General features: G+C 38.0%; 3 protein-coding genes across 3 annotated transcripts; 1 reads left to right on the top strand and 2 right to left on the bottom strand.

Annotated features, from left to right (window-relative positions):
* Positions 1-1,828: 1,828 nt before the first annotated feature.
* On the bottom strand, positions 1,829-4,111 carry LOC103927496 (ankyrin repeat-containing protein BDA1). The gene is given in 3 exon segments (XM_009336423.3): positions 1,829-2,871; positions 3,474-4,054; positions 4,057-4,111. Coding segments are annotated over 3 exon segments (1,470 nt in total). The 5' UTR covers positions 4,097-4,111; the 3' UTR covers positions 1,829-2,022.
* Positions 4,112-12,269: 8,158 nt separating this feature from the next.
* On the top strand, positions 12,270-13,622 carry LOC103927497 (solute carrier family 25 member 44). Its single transcript, XM_009336424.3, has one exon. The coding sequence runs from the start codon at positions 12,326-12,328 to the stop codon at positions 13,361-13,363; it is 1,038 nt and encodes a 345-aa protein (XP_009334699.2). The 5' UTR covers positions 12,270-12,325; the 3' UTR covers positions 13,364-13,622.
* Positions 13,623-15,987: 2,365 nt separating this feature from the next.
* Positions 15,988-19,432, bottom strand: LOC103927495 (PHD finger protein ALFIN-LIKE 4). The gene is made up of 5 exons (XM_009336422.3): positions 19,185-19,432; positions 19,042-19,074; positions 17,720-17,948; positions 16,794-16,926; positions 15,988-16,538 (listed from the first exon to the last, which is right to left on the bottom strand). The coding sequence occupies exons 1-5, from the start codon at positions 19,279-19,281 to the stop codon at positions 16,260-16,262; spliced, it is 771 nt and encodes a 256-aa protein (XP_009334697.1). The 5' UTR covers positions 19,282-19,432; the 3' UTR covers positions 15,988-16,259.
* Positions 19,433-19,455: the final 23 nt, after the last annotated feature.

Here is a 19,455-nt window from a genome sequence, read left to right as displayed (position 1 = left end):
TGCCAGGCCAAGAACAACTCCTAACTCGGCCCACACCAATATTTTAGGCCCAAACACAATCCCTCAAATATGGTTTAGCTTACAAAGGGACTGAAGCATTACAAGATAGCTTATATTGTTTGTTGCAGAGAAAGTTTACCTGAACATTTTCCACACCCCTTTGACCTCACCTAGATTAGAAGTGCAGGCATGGAGGCTAATAAAAAAATGGTACGGCTTGCGTTGCTTCAGGGTTTCATCATTTCTTCCGACATTTTGAGGGCTTGCTCTGCCTTGTTACCATATGTTGACCAACTGCATTTTTCTACGTCTTGTGTTTCCATTTCCTCCAGGACTCTTTTTTCTCCTTCAAAATCATCCAAGGCCAAGTAGCTCAGCGTCCATATATTATAAGTAAACACGCTAAATATGAAAGAGAATGAGAGAACTTAAACTAATGAGTACACGCCCCTCCAAATGGTATTGCACTCTCAGTGCCTAACAGAGAAGAGATATTTGGTCTCTTACACAAATTGAAAGCACCTAGTACAAATGAACAAGAATTTTCTCAAATTCTCTCCAATTCCTTTGATTTCGATTTATATTTCTATTAAATCATGAAGAATTTGAAAGGAAATACAACAAACTTGATGGAAGGAGAGAACGTCAAAGAATAAAATGTATGCTTTGATTTTGATTTTTATCTTTTGAAAATGTGTGTAAAGATACATTTTTTAATTGGGTTTGTGAGGGTAATTTATGTAGTAAATTTGGGTTTAAAAAATATTGATAGTTTAGTTAAAAATAATATAGGTGTAGAAAATAAGCTTGTTGTACGAGTTTAAATAAAATTTCCCTAATAGTGTTAAGCGTTATATGAAGAATTTTTATTTGATATATTTTTCTCAATTTCCTTCCGCTGGATTTCACCCAGATTCATTCGATTTCGCCGACATTCGATTCCTGCGCTGCTGTTATAGTCATGAACGAATTTTTTGAGTATTTGATATAGATCTGGGTTTTTTCCTTGCCCTTGAATATTTGATATAGATTAAGTTTGAAGTTCGTGTACCAAACAAATGTTTTGAGTATTGTAGTCAGAAACTATGTTCGTGGAAAATAAAAAATAAAACTTTTCAAGTCCAATTTTCTAAATAACCAAGCAGGCCCTAAATATTTATTAAAACTCCATGTGAGGCACATAAAACAACTCTGTTTCTGTATATTACAAGTTCAAGCGCATTTCTTCAGGGCTCCGGATCTCTTTCTTCAAAGTCACCAAATCAAGTGATCAGGACTCTTAAAATTTAATTCAACGGCTAAAAACAGAGAAGTTAGTAAAAAATTTTAAAAGTTATAATAATTTTTAGCCGTTTGATCAAATTTCAAGGACCCGGATCACTTGATTTGATGGCTTTGGAGAAAGAGAAGTTAACTACATTGCAATGTTTGAGAATTGAAGGGAAAATCAAGGAGAAAGGATTAACAGAAGGATAAACACAGGGATATTAGAGAGAGAGAGTTTAGAGAGAGAAATAGGATTTGTATTAATTAACCAAATGAAGATTACACACTGTTTTTATAAGAGAAATCTTAACTACTTTAACCAAATCCTAACAACCTTACTAACTATATTTCTGTCTTACACTTGTACCCTTAATAAGAGATCCGATTCTTCACAAGTTTTGTATTCACTCCTCTAACTCAAAAACAGTTTAAAGTTAAACTATAAAATTAAAGCGCTTTTAGTTGTCAGAGAACTATTTTAACATTCCTAAAGCAGTCCCAAAGTTTTACAAATCTCCCAACATGTGCACGTATTTTCCAATAATAAAGTTAAGACTCATAATATAACAACTTTGTTGTTTCTTTATATTATAACATCTGAATTAACAACACGATTTATAACAATAACCAGTTTTCTTCTAACTTGTTTCCTCATGTAAAATGAAACAAAGAACAAGCTTACTTTGGAAACAGTATACACCCCCACTGCAACAAGAAGATCAGCAACTCAAAAGTTCAGCAGTATAATCTTCGTATTCAAATTTCGTCGTTGTCATCGTAGTCTACGTAGAGCGAATCATCTGTTTCTTTCTCCTCCATGTATCCGTACTTTCTAAGAAGCCAGATGATCAGCCGGATCACGTTACCAATGAACACAAGCCCCATCAACGCCAGCCATATCAGCACAGAAATTTGAGTCACATAATACAGATAGCTGCCCTGGTTCCTGTCCGGTGTCATGAAGATTAATCCAATAAAATAAGTACCCGATAGTGCCGTTATTGCAATCCACATGATCACCATCTGAAACCACATCCATCTCTTCCGCCTCATAGGCAATCCGCTCACGAGCAGTAGAATTATGCTCAATGATGCAAGGAAAGCAATCGTGTTGAAGATCATGAACTGTCCGTATTGAACTGGCTCTGTAATTGCCATCACTGACTGCCCGGCGTCGTGTGGACGCTCCACAGCGGTGCCATTGGAGTATACCAAGTAGTCATCCTGCCATACACCGCCTGGAGGGGATAATGCAGCTTGAAATGCCACTGTCGCAATTAGGGAAGACACAACCATTAACGAGCTTCGTTTCCTTCCCAACCAATCAATGTCCTTCTTCTTAACTATTTCCTTTACACTCATTTTCTTCGACATTTGCGGGTGCATTGAGATCGAGTTGGATACTCGAACTGAATCCATTTCTGGCTCGAATGCAACAGATTGTGCCCTGTTCGTTCTTGGAGCTGCAGCTTTCTGAAGGGACTGTTTGATTTCCAAGTCTCTTAAATCTCTTGTGCTATGAGATAAGACGTCCAATGCGGTGAAACCAATCGCATTTTGGGCATTTACATCTATCTTTGTATTAGCCAGCAAATACTTTATAACCTGCACAAAATTCCCACACTTTCCTTTAGATAAAAAATTCCAATACAGACAACAAGGCTCCCCACTTTGCGAGGATATGCAACTTTACGCTTACTTGCAAAGAGGCTGCTTTCACAACTCAAACCCATGGACCGTGGCCTTCGGTCACAAAAGAGCAACCTTAATCAATAATGTACTACTATATCGTTCTATCAGTCCAACGACCGAAGAAATTCTATGGAGTTCAATCGACAAAATGTGGACAACAATTTATTTGCACGGTTGTGGTATCTCAATCTAATCACACTCTGCAAAGACAACTTTGCATGGATGGATTCGGATGCAACGGTAGCATCCCAATTCAGTCACGCATTGCCAAACACATAACACTACGTGATTAGCTTGAAATACCACCATCGTAGCATTCCAGGTACATGGAAGTTCTTCTCTACAATGTGACCTAGTTAAATGGAATTGAAGCTTTTTCTTCACTATGCAACATTCATAGAATTCTTGAATATTAAAAGTTGTCGTGTTTCAGATAAAAGCCTAATTATTCCCACTAATTAACTAATTTTGATGTCAAAAGACTAAACTTTTCCTAAAAATTAAGGAAACATTACCTCTAATTGTTTCTTGGCCACAGCAACATGTAAGACTGTGTTACCATCGCCGTCCCTCCAATTCACAAACTCATCATCTCTCCCTATACAGTCCATCAAAAACTTCAACACCTCCAGCCTGTGATGCTTCACACACAAGTGCAACCCACCCTCGCCTCCGTGAGTCAAAACCCGAGTCGCCGCCGGTCTGACTCGGGCCAACTCGGCCACAACCGCAGCTCGCCCCTTGATCACACCCAGATGCAGGGGAGTGAACCCATCGCGATCCAGCACCAAACCCAGATCTGGGTTGACCCGCACCAGATTTTTCACTATCTCCACTGACCCTTTTGCAGCCGCCAGGTGAAGAGGCGAAGAGCCGCGGGAGTCCAGCTCGGCGGCGAGTTCGGGGTTCCGACTCAGTAACTCTTTGGCGAAAGCAGAGTGGCCCAGAAGCGAGGCTACGTGTAAGGGCGTGTCGGAGAGAGATGGGGCTGTCCTATTGAGGATTTGAGGGTCTTCACTGAGTAGTTCGAGAAGCGCGTCGACGGATCCGCGCACGGCGGCTCGATGGAGCTCTTTCTCCATGACTTTCTCTCTGTTGCTGCTTCTTCCCTCGAGGCCAGTAAATTGAGCAGCCTCATTTTTTCTCTGTATTGCTTTCCGTGCGAAAGAGAAAACGGATACGGAGACGGAGACGACCCGAAGTTGACGGATGCCGTTAGTTTGGCGATGCCCAAAGAGGGGAGGTCAATTTGCTCAATAGCCAAAAAAAGGTTACCGTCAGGTTTTTTTCTTATTAATATATCCACACACAAAGTGCGTGAGAAAATTTGGAAATATAACCAAAATTTAGACCTCAGGTAGAATTATAATCAACATTTTAATTTTATGATAATTATAACAAAAGTTGATTTAAGAGTACTAATATATCCTTAATGTTATTGTTTCTCACAACAACCAAAACCCAACTTATAATATTGCAGATTTGAATATAGATGGAGATTTAGGGGGTGTATTCAATTGAGAATTTAAGAGACTTTCATGGATTTTTATGGAGTTTAATTAATTTGTAGAGATTTCATATAAAATTTTGATTCAATTCCCTCGAAATCTCATAGAGAGAGGTGAGATTTGTGAATGCTTAAAATACACTATGAAATCTCTCAAATTCCCTCTAATTCCTCAACTTTCTCAAATTCTTTAAAATTAATTTATAATTGAATACATCTGGAATGTTATAAACTTCTTTAAAATCCTAATTGAATATACCCGGATTTATAAGGATTTTAATAAACTAACTTAAAATTCTAATTGAATATACCTTGAATTTCAGATAATCACTTAAAATCCTGATTGAATACCCCTAAATTCATTAAAAGAATTAAAATCCCTTAAAATTCCAATTGAATACACCCCCCTTAAACTACCTTGAGATGTCTATGATCTTTAACTATACCTTTAAATATCTGCAACCTTTAAACCAGAATGAAAGAATGAATTAAAACAGCTTCCATGGAAAACGTAAAACATCAGAGAACTTGGAATATGAAAATATAGAGAAAAGGGGGAGTAAAGTACCATTGATTTTGTGAAAATGAGAGCTTTGAAAGCGTAGCCTTTCTGGAAAATGAGTAAAACATAAATTAAGACCAAATAAATATACCACGGAAAATCCTCCAAGGGCCAAGTGTGAAGTAAAACTTTTTTTTTCGAGCATAACTCTCAAAGTGATGAGGAGGGAAATCGTCCTCCACCCATAGTCTTTGCCTCCCTGCTACTTATGGAGTCGAATTTTGTTTGGCCACCAAAATCTCTAATTCTTGCAAAGGCATAGAAAGGATAAGACAAAAATGTTGCTGATTTTGCTTTTTGATTCATGCTTTCATTGTGCAGAAATTCGGAAGGTTGCATGAAGTAGTTCAAAAGTTGCAGAGAATAATGAAAACTAAAAAGCAATAGAGATTGTTTAAAGGTTGTCTTTTGGTTGTTGCGAGAAACTCTAGTATTTAGGGTATATTAGTACTTTTACGTCAAATTTTGGTTATAATTATCATAAAATAAAAAACAGTGGTTATAACTCTATATAAAGTCTAAATTTTGGTTATTTTTCCAAATTTCTCAAGTGTGTGAAATTGAAGGAGAGAAGAAAAGAACGAAAGAGAACGTAAGAGTGGGAGAGAGGGAGAGAGGGAGGGAGGGAGAAAGTTTATTTTTAATTTTAAAAAGTAAAGATGTTAAAATCACTTGTGACATCTCACATTGCTCAGGGGAGTGATTCTTATATGTATATTCTCATCCCTACCTAGCACAAAGCATTTTGGGAGCTCACTGGCTTCGGGTTCCATGGGAACTCCGAAGTTAAGCGAGTAGTGCGCGAGAGCATTCATAGAATGGGTGACCCATCGAGAAGTTCTTGTGTGAGTTCCCAGAAACAAAACCGTGAAGGCGTGATCTGTTGAATAAAAAAAGTATCCAAGATAACTCTAATGATCCCAAGAAGAAGAAAATAGAGCACACTCTTAAAGAAAGCTCACAAAACAAACTAATTAGCAAAGCTTTTCTTATTTAGCTCTAGGCTTTGTTTTTCCTTGGATGATATACAATGCTTGGGGACTTGGGTATTTATAGCAAACCAAATGAAAGCTACACCACACACTTAATTAAACTAAGATTATTTAGTACCACACAAAACCCATTAATTGCACCTAATTTTTTCCACTCAACCATACCTAACATTACCTAACTTTGCAATTGTAAGCAATTACATCATCAAACTAGATATGGACTTGGACTTTAGATTGGGTTGTGGATTACTTATGGTTTTGGGCTTGACATTGATTCTCAACATGATCGGGGCCCAAAGCGGACAATATCGTGCTACGGTGGTGGAGCGGGCCCGAAAAGTGGTCCCTCCGGACGGGGATGTGACATCACTTGTAGTGAGATTTAAATAAAAAAAAAGTAAAATTTTGTTTTGTGAAGTTATGTTACTGCCTTAACTTTTTAGTTGTAATAGAAGACCAAATAGTCTTTTCATGCTCTTTTAGTTGACAAATAGAGTTTTATTAATATGTAGTTTAAATTTGATAATATATTCTAAATAATATTGGGTAAAGTACAAAAAACTACCTCAACTATTGGTGTCACGACACTTTCATACCTCATTTTTTAAAATTGACAATGTCATACCTTATCTTACGAATTTGTGTCAATGTTATACCTTCCGTTAGCTTGGCCGTTTATTTCTCAGTTAAATGCTGACGTGGCTTGATCCGGGACCCCTTTTTTTATTAAAAAATTATTAAAAACAAAAAAAAATCATTTAATATTATTTAAATATTAAAATAATAATAAAAAGTTATTAAAAATATAAATAAATAAATAACCAACATCACAATATCAGTTCATCCCCTTCCCCCCTTCTCTCTCTTCTCCCCATCTTCATCTTCTTCCCCTTTCTGCAACTGCAACCCAGAAAAAAAGAAGAGGAAAAAAAAAAAAAAAAAAACCAATTTGTTTTCCCTGCTCCCCACCCCCTCTTTTCCCCGCACCCACTCTCCACACCCACCCTCTGCAACCAACCTCGCACCCATTACCTGCAATCTAAAAAAAAAAAAAAAAACCCAGATCCGTTGAGGTGGAATCGGAAAACCTTCGCCAGGCCGATTTCGAAGGTTGAGAACCTGGGTGTGGAGGGAAGAGGGTGGGTGCTGGGGGGACAGACGAACTGGGTTTTTTTTTTTTCCTTCTCTCTTCTTCTTCTTGTTTTTCTTTTGTAGGGTGGGTTGGGGGACAAACTGAGTTTTCCCCTTTTTTTTTTTTTTTTCCTTCTTCTTCTTCGTCTTCTTCTTTCTTCTTCTTCTTCTTCTTCTTCCTGAGGGGGGACGGACGAACTGGGTTTTATTTTTATTTTTTTTTCCTTCTTCTTCTTCTTCCTCCTTCAGGTTGGGTTGGGGTTTTTTTTTTTTTTTTTTTCTTCTTCTTCTTCTTCTTCTTCTTCTTCCTCCTCTTTCTTTTTGGGTTGCAGGAGGTTGGGTTTATGGTGGGGGGACGAACTGGGTTTGGTTTGGGGTTTTTTTTTTTTTTTTTTTTTTCTCTCTTCCTCTTCTTCCTCCTTCTTCTTTCTGGGGTTGCAGGAAGATGGGGGAAGAGAGAGAGAGGAGGGAGGGATGAAAGGGAGGTTTATTTTTTATTTTTTTTATGTACTTTTTTTATTATTTTAATATTTAAATAATATTAAATGATTTTTTTGTTTTTATTAATTTTTTATTAATTTTTTAATAAAACATGGGTCCCGGATCAAGCCACGTCAGCATTTAACTGAGAAATAAACGGCCAAGCTAACAAAAGGTATAACATTGACACAAATTCTAAAGATGAGGTATGACATTGTCAATTTTAAAAGATAAGGTATGAAAGTGTCGTGACACTAATAGTTAAGATAATTTTTTGTACTTTACCCAATAATATTTATTATGTGTCTATTAATTTTTAGATTAATATGTAGGAAAAATTACACATAGAGTATACTTTTAATACTTAATTATATATTGAGACAACATTTTTTAAACATCTCAATGAGAAACAAAAGTCAATGCATATGGAAAATGACATCATTGACTTTTTATTTTTAGAGTGTAAGTTACGAAAATATGCTTTATATTAAAATTCAGAATGTGAGTTTTTCGCTCAGCTTCCACCATTCCTCGAACTAGATCCAAAATGGCAGACCAAGCCCCCGAGAGGCAATCAAATCCCCAAAGAAAAAGATATGGATATTCTTAAATATAGTCCAAATTTGTCTCACTTGGTGGCTGGCTTTATGAAGCAAATATAAACACAAGGTGAATAGGAAGCCACATCGAAATTGTTGTTGACTACAACTTCTTTCCAGATGTATCGTTATTTCTTCATGCTCGTTCCAAGTTTGAAGTACCATTTGTACAAATAAGAATCCCCTTTGTTACATGATTTCAATGTGACTTCCTATTCAATTGCCAAAATTGGTTAAATCCGAATCGGCCACCAAACTCTACTCTTTCTACGATTCAAACATTTCAACTTCACTACAACTCAATCCATGTCGTCAATCTTCAATCACAAATTCACAATCCAAATCTCGAAGGTACCCTCTCAAATTTCAGTTCATTTATAGGGTTTTAATTCCAATTGATTTAAGGATTAAGATTCACCATCCAATTTTTAAATTTTCTTTCAGATTTTGTGATTGGAGTTAAAATTCGAGGCTCATAGCACAAATAAAGCCCCATACACTGCTAATTCAGAGCAAGAAGAATGGGCCAACTCAAATCAGTACCATATATGCAATTTAATTATCACTCTAGTCGCCTTGTCATTATTTGCTACTTATATTGGTCCAGAAGGCAACATTTCAACTGGTATTTTCAAAATGTAACATTTGAGCTAGTAATGTCAAAAGTTTCACTTTATTTCTAGATACAAGCAAAGGCACTCGAACATTTCGGCTCACGTTCACCTTGCTTCCGTGTGAAAGAGGAAAATTATGTTAGTATTAGCCGAAGACAGATTGAATTGATTCTACAAAAATAGTCGAGGATGGGTTGAACTAATTCTACAAAAATGGTCAATGACGGGTGCTAATTCTGCAAAAATTGTCGATTACGAGTTGAATTGATTATGTAAAAGTGGTCGAGGACGAATTGAACTGATTCTGCAAAAATGGTCCTTGTCGGGTTGAATTGATTTTGTAAAAATGCTCCTAGTCGGGTTGAACTGATTTTGCAAAAATGGTTGAGGACTAGTTAAACTTTGAATCGATTCTACAAAAATGGTCAACGACAGGTTGAACTGATTCTGCAAAAATAGTCAAAAACGAGTTGAACTTACTCTGCAAAAATAGCCGACGACGAATTGAACTGATTCTGGAAAAATGGTCGGACGGGTTGAATTGATTCTGCGAAAATGGTTGAAGACTAGTTGAACTAATTCTGCAAATGGTCGATGACGGGTTGAACTGATTCTGCAAAAATGGATAACAACAGGTTGAATTGATTCGGCAAAAATGATCGATGAAGGTTGAACTGATTCTGCAAAAATGGTCGAAGATGGGTTGGAATTGATTCCGAAAAAATGATCGAAGAAGGTTGAACTGATTCTACAAAAATCATTGAGGATGAATTGAACTGATTCTACAAAAATGAAGACGGGTTGAACTGATTATGCAAAAATAGTTGAAGATGAGTTGAGCTTTTGGCAAATATTAATTTTATTAAAGTTGTGAGGGCCGAGTTTTATTAATAGCCTAAAACTTTAGGGGTATGGCTGATAATTTAAAACATTGTTTCCATGTTTTTGGGTTGGGATTTAGTTGTTTTTATGTTTTTGTCTCTCTTTGACATGTTTAAAAACTAGTAAAGTTCCTTAAAATATAGTAAAAGTTTTTTTCTCTATATATAAAGCTCCCTAATATGTAATAGGTAATTAATTAAAATCTTTTTGTAAATCATATTTCATTAATCTTTAATTCTCATTCCATTATTATTTGATTGATATTTTTTTTTGTTGGTGTTGAATGTTTTAGGCTATAATCTTGCACAAAACGGATTTATGGTCACAATATGTTTTATAGCTTGACATTGTATTTTTGTTGAGAAATGCTAAGGAGACTTTGTTAAAGTTGGACTTCTTCATGAACTCTCTGCCACTTCATGTTTTTGGCACAATTCTTATGCGTGGTAACATTATAAAACATTGTGCCAAAAAAAATGAGTTGGGAGAGAGTCTATGGAAAGTCTCACTTTTAAGTAGGGCTGGTTTGGTATGGGATACCGAACCGAAAATGGCATACCAAATCCCAAACTGAAAATTTTCGGGACAAGAATTCGACGATCGATCCGGAACTGAAACTTCAGGATTCCCAAAACCAAACCTGCATCAAAATCCAAATCATCTAGATTGAAATTGAAATCATTTGAACCTACATTAAAAACCCAAACTGAAATAAGAGAGAGCAAGAGACAGAGTGAAGAGATAGTCAGATGGACTCGCGTCCTCCTCCTGACCCGAGCCCCCAATTTGAAACCCTAAGCCCCAATTTGAAACCCTAACCTTAATTTGAAACCCCACACACACAGAGACTAGAGAGAATCGGTGATGGGGGATGAAGTTGTGAGGTGTGGTGGTCGCTGGATTGGAGAGAGTTCATCGGAGTCAGATTGTGATAGGGTAGGTGGCTGCTGAGCTTCGAATTCGAGAAGGAGAGGCAGAGAGACAAAGAGAGTCTGAGACTGAGTGAACTTAATGCTTAAAGGTCTGAGTCATTCAAACGAAGCCAAACTCTTGGTGAGGATTGATGATGTTATCACCTGAGATGCTGTTATTCCTAGAAAGTGTTTTTCAGTGAGGGATGAGAAGTCGAGAGAGAGATCAGGGAGGTCAGTCAAGAAAGAGAGAGAGGTGAGTCACTTGTGTGATGTGGCCAAATTCGAAGATGGCAAATAAAGAGGAGGAGAAAGATTGAGAGAAATCGGTGAGGATAAGAGAGCAGGGAGAGGTGAGGTCGAGAGAGAGTGACTGAGTGAGGGTTTTATTTGAATTCAACGGTTAAGATTAAATCTCAACCAAATCCGATGGTTGTTACAATTCCAAATATATATTTAAAATTAAGTAAAATATATATATATATATATATATTTTTATTTCGGTTCGATTCAGGATTACCAAACGAATGAAAAAGTGAGACCGATTCCCGTACCAAAATTTCAGCATCAATTCGGCATTGGGTACTGAAATTTTGGGGATTTTCAGTTTGGGATTTTTTTTTTTTGTTCAATTTTGGGATTTTTTTCGGTTTGGTTTGGAATTTTCGATATTTTTTTCCAGCCTTACTTGTAAGAGAATCTCCTTAACAATTCTCTTGTATTGTTAGATCATGAAACTTAAATGACGGTAAACTTGTTTTATACAAGTTGCTCTCTAATACAAGACGAAAACTCCAAACCCACCATTGATACACGAAGAAGAACTCAACGTGTGATCAAATGACTGTAGCACCGTGACCACCACAAGCCAACATATACCAGTCCACAGTTGAACCCATAATTGCATGGATCACGGTCAATCAGATCCAACCTTAACCCGGTTAATACATTGGAAAGACCTCGAGGTGATAACTGACACGTGTCCGCTTTGTGGATCCGAAAAACCCTCGCTACACTCCATAAATCTTGTCCTCTCTGTCTCACCACCTTCCAAGTTCAAGCCTCTCTCTTTCACTCTTTCTCTCTCCTCAATCCTTTCGCTCAATCCACTTTGCTTTCTGTGTTTACTCCTCACTCTCTCTCTAGATATTTGCAGCTGGGATTCCATCAATCTCCACCGTCGATTTTGCAGAGATGGAGTTCTGAAGACGATGATGATGAGTCCTCATGATCTTCTTCCTCTGCTGGTAAGAACCATCAATACTGATTGGGGTTTTTACATGAAGAAATGTTCGAACCATTTATGGCGATCCACATGCGTTCCCTAATTTGGTTGCGCAAGAGGAAAAAGAACCCTAAAAATCCTACAAAACCCACATCTCAATTAATCTCCTAGCTCTCAAATCACACCTTAAAAGTTCTTCTTTTTCTGAGTAACAGGTCATTTCTTAGTAATCGTTCGTTTTGTAAAGTTCCCAGATTGTATTTTTACTTCATTTCAAAATCTAAAGTACTTTTTTTTGTTTGCTGATTATTATCGGGTTTGAGTGTTTGCTGAGCTCGGAACTAGCTAGTAGTGCTCGAAATTTTGTTGAAATCTTTAGGTGGTAGGGAGGATTTGGAAAATTTATAGGTGGGGAAGAGTGGTTTGTATTCTGGATCTTGAATCGGGTTTTAAAGGTGGCGAAGATGAGCTTGAGCGCGGCCGAGGACGATTCGGCTTCGGAAATTCACATCCCGGCTGATATAGATTGGCATATGCTTGACAAGTCCAAGTTTTTCTTTCTGGGTGCTGGTTTGTTTTCTGGTGTTTCAGGTGCTTTGTATCCAATTGTAGTGTTAAAAACCCGCCAACAAGTTTCACCCACTCAGATTTCTTGCTTGAAGATGTCTTGTGCAATCATGCGCTACGAAGGTCCTAAAGGGTTTTACAGAGGTTTTGGGACCTCTCTGATGGGAACAATTCCGGCTCGAGCGCTTTACATGACCGCGCTTGAAGTCACCAAGAGCAATGTTGGAACTGTGACGGTTAGATTAGGATTTTCGGATACTACAGCAATGGCGATAGCGAATGCAGCTGCAGGGTTGAGCTCAGCCATGGCGGCCCAATTTGTTTGGACCCCGATCGATGTTGTGAGCCAGAGGCTCATGGTTCAGGGCTGCACCAGCAGCACCAAACACATCCTCCCCAATGTGAGTTCTTATAGGTATAGAAATGGCCTTGATGCTTTTACGAAAATTGTTCATGCCGATGGATTGAGAGGATTGTACAGGGGATTTGGGATTTCGTCACTGACTTATGCTCCTTCAAATGCGGTTTGGTGGGCTTCTTACTCTGTTGCACACAGACTCATTTGGAGTAGTTTTGGTGGCTATATGTGTAAGAAAGATGAGAGTGGCTCAGGCAATGGGTCTAATTTGCGGCCCGATTGCAAGGCAATGCTGGCCGTGCAGGCGTTGAGTGCAGGCATGGCAAGTGGGGTTTCTGCTCTGATTACCATGCCGCTGGATACTGTCAAGACGCGGTTGCAAGTTCTGGATGCGGAAGAAAACGGGCATAGAAGACCGCTGACAATGATGCAGACGGTGAGAAATCTGGTGAGGGAAGGAGGGTTTGCTGCTTGTTACAGAGGGCTAGGCCCTAGGTGGGCTTCAATGGCAATGTCTTCCACAACCATGGTTACTACCTATGAGTTTCTCAAAAGAATGTCTACCAAGAATCAATAGAGCTGCGCCGAAAGAAGTGGTTTTTATTTCCATGCACATTTCAAATCCTTCTTGCCTGGATTTGGCTACAACGGCATACCTATTGCCATATTGATCATGTAAATTTGTACATAGTCTAGTAGTTTTCTTTCATTTGATTTGCCCCTTTGTGCAAGAATTTCCGTTCCGTTTTGATGGAATGACATTAGTAGATTGGTAACACCGTGTTTCATATCGTTGGCCCGAATTTAATGAAGACGATGAACAAGTGAACGGGAAAGAAGTGGAGTTTTTATTTATGATTAACCTAAGTTTTGGATTTTATGCTTGCAATTATCTATTGGGATCTCTTTGTCATGTTGCTGGACGGAAAATGTTGATGTAAGAAACTTTTAAAACTATATTTTATTTTTTCCCTTTTTTTTTCATTGATAAGAAGAGGGTTCTAAACTTTTACAATACTTCAGAGGGAGGAGTTTCAAATCCTAAACATATAGGTGGAAACTTAACAGCTTATCCATTAAAATATTAGAACACGTACTTTAAAACTGCCTTAATATTGTGGGAAGCCCACTATCCAGAAATAACAAAGGTTAGTCAGAAACCTCGTGCACAACTTGATGAGTGGAATTGGGTGGGTGGTTTGGCTCTGGCCCCTCTTAAGTTAAAGGCAAGTTTGTTTCATATGGCCTCCCCCCTACATTCATGAATGTTCCCAATTATTACCCTTTAATAAACCATCTTGAAAGCCCTAGAATTGGCATGCATCTTTTTAAAGGCTACATTGAATACATTGGCCGCTATTAGTTATGAAATTTTCAGTATGCCACACTGTGAATTGGCCGAGCGTACTTAATAAATACATGAATTTCAAGCTCAACGAAAATTTCATCACGTTATGTGATGAGTGGTTGGGATTCGATTTGATTGTCACATTACCAATTGGCAAAATTTTCTTGATGCCATGTGGATCTTTAGCTCAACAGACGCTCCATTACATTACGTGACAAGTGATTTGGATACAAGAGGATACATATCTTTTGGTTTAGTGTCTCACCCAATTGCCCAAGCATGTTTAATGAATATGCGAACTTCATTTCAAACTCAAGAAATGCTTTATCAAGTTGCGCAATGAATAATTTAAAGACACGACGATACATAAATTTTAGACTCAGCTTCATCAGATCACATGATGAGCAAGTTGAATACAAGAAGATATACTCTCGTCCCGTTGACGTAACATATTCTCTCCTAACAGTCAACAATGTGCATCTGAACTAGACGTGATGTCAAATTTCACCAGTAAATAGAACAACTTAACATGTTGAAGTTGAACCAGGTGCCGATAAAAACAAGAGGAGGTGGCAATTGTCAAGGTGGGCGGACGGTTGAAGAAACTGATCAAACACTCGAGAGGTGAAACGTCCATCAAACACAGCATTTGCGTGCGGAAGCACCTTTTTGTATTTTAATGGGACCCAGACTCCAAAACCAGGGGCTAATCCGGTGCGATGCAATGAACTGTGGACCATCAGACCTGTGACATTTTCTTCAATCTCTATGGACCATCAATCCAAAGACGCCACTGAAAACAGTGGGCCTCACGTGTTTCGTTCCCAGTTTCTCTCTTTTCTCCCTCCCTCTTATTGCCTTATCCACAATGTGACATTGTCTGATCCACCCTGAAATGTCCAGTTGAAATGGAAAGGGATCCTCTCCGAATCCCTTTCCACCAAATCCATCAAGTTCAAGGTTTGGGTTATTGAAATTTGATTAAACAACTACAAACAAAAAGCTCTTTTAAAAGTTATAATAACTGTAACCGTTGGATCAAATTTCAACGGTTCGAATCTCGAATTTGGTGGAAAAGAATCCGAAGAGCCAGATCCCCTTCCCGTTAAAATGACTTGTATAGCACGGGTATAATAATATTGTGGCTCTTCAAGTTAATCGCTTTCGATGAAAATGATGAAAAGTAATTAAAAATGTGAAAACATGAAATGAATCTTTAGAAATATCATAACGCAGTTTGTGCATATTTAACCGATATGACGAAAATATTGACAAAATCTATTGAATTTAGCCGAAATTTAAAAGTTTATCTGTTATGACTTCATCCGGTTTTCATATCTTTCTTGATTTCTCTGATATCAACAGTATCGAAGAAATTTCACACAATGCTAATATTATATTATTGGCTTGGCAGACTACAATTCGAGTGTACACGTTTCATAATCGCTCGTGTTTTATGTCATATAAATACATGACACACGAACACAGTCTGAACCGTTGACGAACATTGTTACACCAAGCAAACACCAAACGCTTTAATGTGTTTGAAACCAAAAACTATTTTGGGCTTGGGCAGGGCCAATTCTTTAGCTATACAGAGACTGGACCTTGGGGCCCGATTCAAAAAAGCGCTTCCAATAGAAGTGCTTAGATTAATACTTAGAAATTTTCACCAAAAATCCTAGAGGGGGATCATCTTCCATTTCAAAGCACAAGGAGAATGAAGCAAAAACACACCTTGAAATTTTCAGGATGAAATTTTTACACCCCTCAACGAAACGTTTGACACCTCTCGAGATCGAAGCTCAAAGACAAACAAGACAGAAGATGCTACAAGGTTGATGAAAATCCAATTGTGAAATAGAGACTTTAATTTTATAGACACTGTGCTACATTCACGCAGAGAAATGACGAGTTCCACACTCACAGGGGGGAAATCGTTTCCGACCTGAACATAAATATCCTAACTTAATTGAAATAGACAGCAGACTTGCAAACTACGCAACAAGTCAAGATCCAAGATAAAATTTCCTAAAGTTACAAGCTTTGAGACAGAGAGAAAACCTGACCTAGACAATTAGCAGTCAACCACGAGAATACGCAAGTCACCTCCCCAGAAAAACCATCAATGTTTGGCTCTCTTGTTGCTGCAAGATGGGCATTTGTACTGCTTGATATGCTCGGCTCTTGCTGGGGTGATCTTGACACACTTACCGTGGAACCACTTCTCGCAGATGTCGCAGCAAATCCAAAATTCATCAGATGCGTAGTTTTCTCCACAAGCCCCACACAGTGTCTCGCCGTGCTCATCCTCGTCTTCATCTTCCAAACCTTCTTCCTCGTTCTCCTCTGCATCCTTTGACTGCGATGCCTTTGAATACCTGGGTTGAGGCTCAGAACCTCGCTGCATTTGCCAACCGAATATGAATAAGATACAATCTGGCCAGGTTGTTCAGAAACCAAAAACTAAGGATTCATCTTCTCGTCTGATGTTGGAATGGCTTCACAAAATTTACAGAAATTTCAGAGTTGTTATTTTCCGTTCACAATATTTTATGAATATAGCAAAGTTTCCTCACGGGCACATCTATAATTCAAAAACATAGAAGTAGAAACATCAAACAAGTATTCAGAAACTGGCAATCAATTTTTTCCAGACCTTAGAGTTTGACTTAGATCTGTTGCTGCCATGATTTGAATTTGATGACTTCTCCTTCACTTGTTTCTTGGTTGTCCCTGTCACAACCTCGAATATTGTTGGAAGTTCATTTATCATATTAAAAAGGCGTTTCCTGCAATGTAGATACCAACATCATATTGGTAAGTGAATTCAAGATCAATAATACGGCAGTGTTGCAACATGAAACCAGAAGAGGTCACAAGAAAATGAGATTTGGATTGTAGTTAGCACTGCAAGCCGCCAAATGAAGGCAATGTTGGATAAGTACAATCTCAGTAGGGAAATTCAGAGAAATAGATAGGCCACATTACAGTTTTTGGCAATGCTCTTGATTTAATTTTCATTTGCAAACAGAACTAACTTTACAGAAATAGGCCACGTTACTTCCTTGTACATCAGAAATTTAAATAAAAGAATCCAAAAACTGCGACCGAAAAAAAGAATGCAAAATCCAAACACCTTCAACTACATTCCTAATAAAGATGTCAGAAGAAAGTAACACAGCTATAGCACGATCACCTTCTAGATCTTCCAAAAAAAGAACAGAATCAATCATTTAAAACAGCTGTGAACAGTCGTAAAGGAAGTAGACTACAAAGCATCAACTTTACTATAGCTCAATCCCGAACAGAAGAATTACACAGCAAACATACAATGTGCGTGTGCATAGACATTGGAACATAAAAAGTTTAAAAACACATAACTACAGGAAACTATAACATCGGGACAATGATTATGCCCTGACTTGACTTCATGGGAATAAGGAAAGCATTTTGCATGCCATATGCAGAACTGTTGGCCTGACCTAAAATCAAGTGATAACATCAACTTGAATGCACGATTTGAATCCATTGAATCATTCAGAATCAAACCATGCATTTATCATATGGTACAAAGAAGCATACCTATCAGCCTTATCAAATCCAAACCTCGCACCGAAATAAAATGCCACTGCAAGCAACCATGCATCACTGTGGACAGCAACCAAGGATAACCAGTCCTTTTCTTGCATCCCATCTCTCGCAAAGTTGATACCAAGTGCTGGCTCCGGAAGCTCTGGAGGAACCTCCTCCGCAGGCAAATTAACTTCCCACTGCTCACTGGGGAATCCATAAAGGCAAAGATTTTCCTTCTCTGTCATGAAAGATGTTTAAGGTAAAGTTACATGCTCTCCGAAAACTAAGGAAGCAATCAAGGTATAAGAGAGAAACATGCTTAGAATTAACCTTTACAACAGCTTTAAACAGCTGCATTCTCATTCTTCATCAAAATGTATAACGCAACAATAATCAAAATTTCAATTTTTTAACAAAGAACCCAAACCACAACTGATCGCCTTGAAAAACATTTATTTTTGTCTTTGAGGTAGTAACTCAAAAACCGATCAAACCGCAACAATTCAATTCAGCTTTCAAAACTTTAATCAGACATGAAAACACAACTAAACTCATTACTCTAACAATTAAACTAAATACTCTCTGCAAAGTTGGATTAAGGTTGAATACGATAGACGTTCCCTCAACCCTTGCAAAGCGGGGAGCCTTGTTGGCATGGGGTCGCCTTTTTTTTTAATACAACGATATATTTTTACACTAAGGGGAGGGAGAGTTCGCTAAGCCACACAACAGACAGCCTAATTTGGTATTAAATTCGCTATCTACGGGATTCTAACCTAAGACATCTCATTTTCAAGTGAAAAGGAATACCACCCGTAGTACTAAGTGGTGAAAAAAATATACTTTCTAAGTTCGTATACACTCAACTGATACTGCATTATTGAAAACTAATAATAATAAAATTTCTTCACATATATTCCAAGATAGTAAATAATTAATTTACTAACAAGAAACAAGTTAAAAATGAATTATTTATATGATTATTTTCCTGAATTACTGAAAAAGCATATATGAGGGCGCGCCTTAGCGCAACGAAAAGGTTGCTACTTTGTGACCTAAGAGCACATGTTCGAGCCGAAAAAACAGCTTCTTTGCAAAACAAAGGAAGTGATGCGCACCATAGAGGTTCTAAAGCGAAGAGCCTTGACTTGGGTCGCCCTTTACTCAAAAAGCATATATATTTCACACACGTATCATAAATACCAGAAATTATTAAAACCAAAAATCCCTAATTCAGTTATTTAAAAAAAAACACATTCTTTCATACAACCAAACAGCGCCTGCACTAAACCAAACAATTAAATAAATAAAATCAAGGGAAAAACACTGACCAGGGTCGCACTGCTGAAAAAAGTCTTCGACCTCTGCAACCACAAAAAAAAAAAAGGAAGAAAATTTAATCCTTCATCGAATTTCCATAGCTTTTGGAGTAATAGTGGAAAGTTGACGAAGAAAATTGGAGCGAAAAAGTTACCGGTGGTGAGAGCTTTAATCATGCCGGCCCTCCGCCCTTTGAAGTCTCTGAAGACCTCCTCCACCGTGCGCGGGTTGTACGAAGCACCGCCGTCCATTTCTTCACAATTGCGGAGAGATAGAGTAACTGGGAAAAAATGGGAGGGAAAGGTTGGGAAATATTTGACCTCTTTACTCAGAGAGTTTGGGAGGAGAGAGAGTGTGGGCGTGTAGAGAGAGACAGAGAGAGATGCGGATTTGAATCGGAACGAAACGGATTAATAAAGAGGATT

Source organism: the organism of the source record quoted next, unplaced genomic scaffold, assembly GCF_019419815.1.
Source record: "Pyrus x bretschneideri cultivar Hongxiangsu unplaced genomic scaffold, Pyrus_bretschneideri_v1 Contig28, whole genome shotgun sequence".
NCBI classification, from domain to species: domain Eukaryota; kingdom Viridiplantae; phylum Streptophyta; class Magnoliopsida; order Rosales; family Rosaceae; genus Pyrus; species Pyrus x bretschneideri.
The sequence above is the reverse complement of the archived record's forward strand: the minus strand, read 5'-3'. Positions and strand labels throughout refer to the sequence as shown.

Bases quoted from the DNA above. Each gene is read 5' to 3' on its own strand.
- LOC103927497 (XM_009336424.3), top strand. From the start codon at position 12,326: ATGAGCTTGAGCGCGGCCGAGGACGATTCGGCTTCGGAAATTCACATC.
- LOC103927495 (XM_009336422.3), bottom strand. From the start codon at position 19,281: ATGGACGGCGGTGCTTCGTACAACCCGCGCACGGTGGAGGAGGTCTTC. The intron at 19,075-19,184 runs GTAACTTTTTCG...TTGTGGTTGCAG, and splicing joins GATTAAAGCTCTCACCACCG to AGGTCGAAGACTTTTTTCAG. The intron at 17,949-19,041 runs GTCAGTGTTTTT...CTTTCATGACAG, and splicing joins TTTTCAGCAGTGCGACCCTG to AGAAGGAAAATCTTTGCCTT.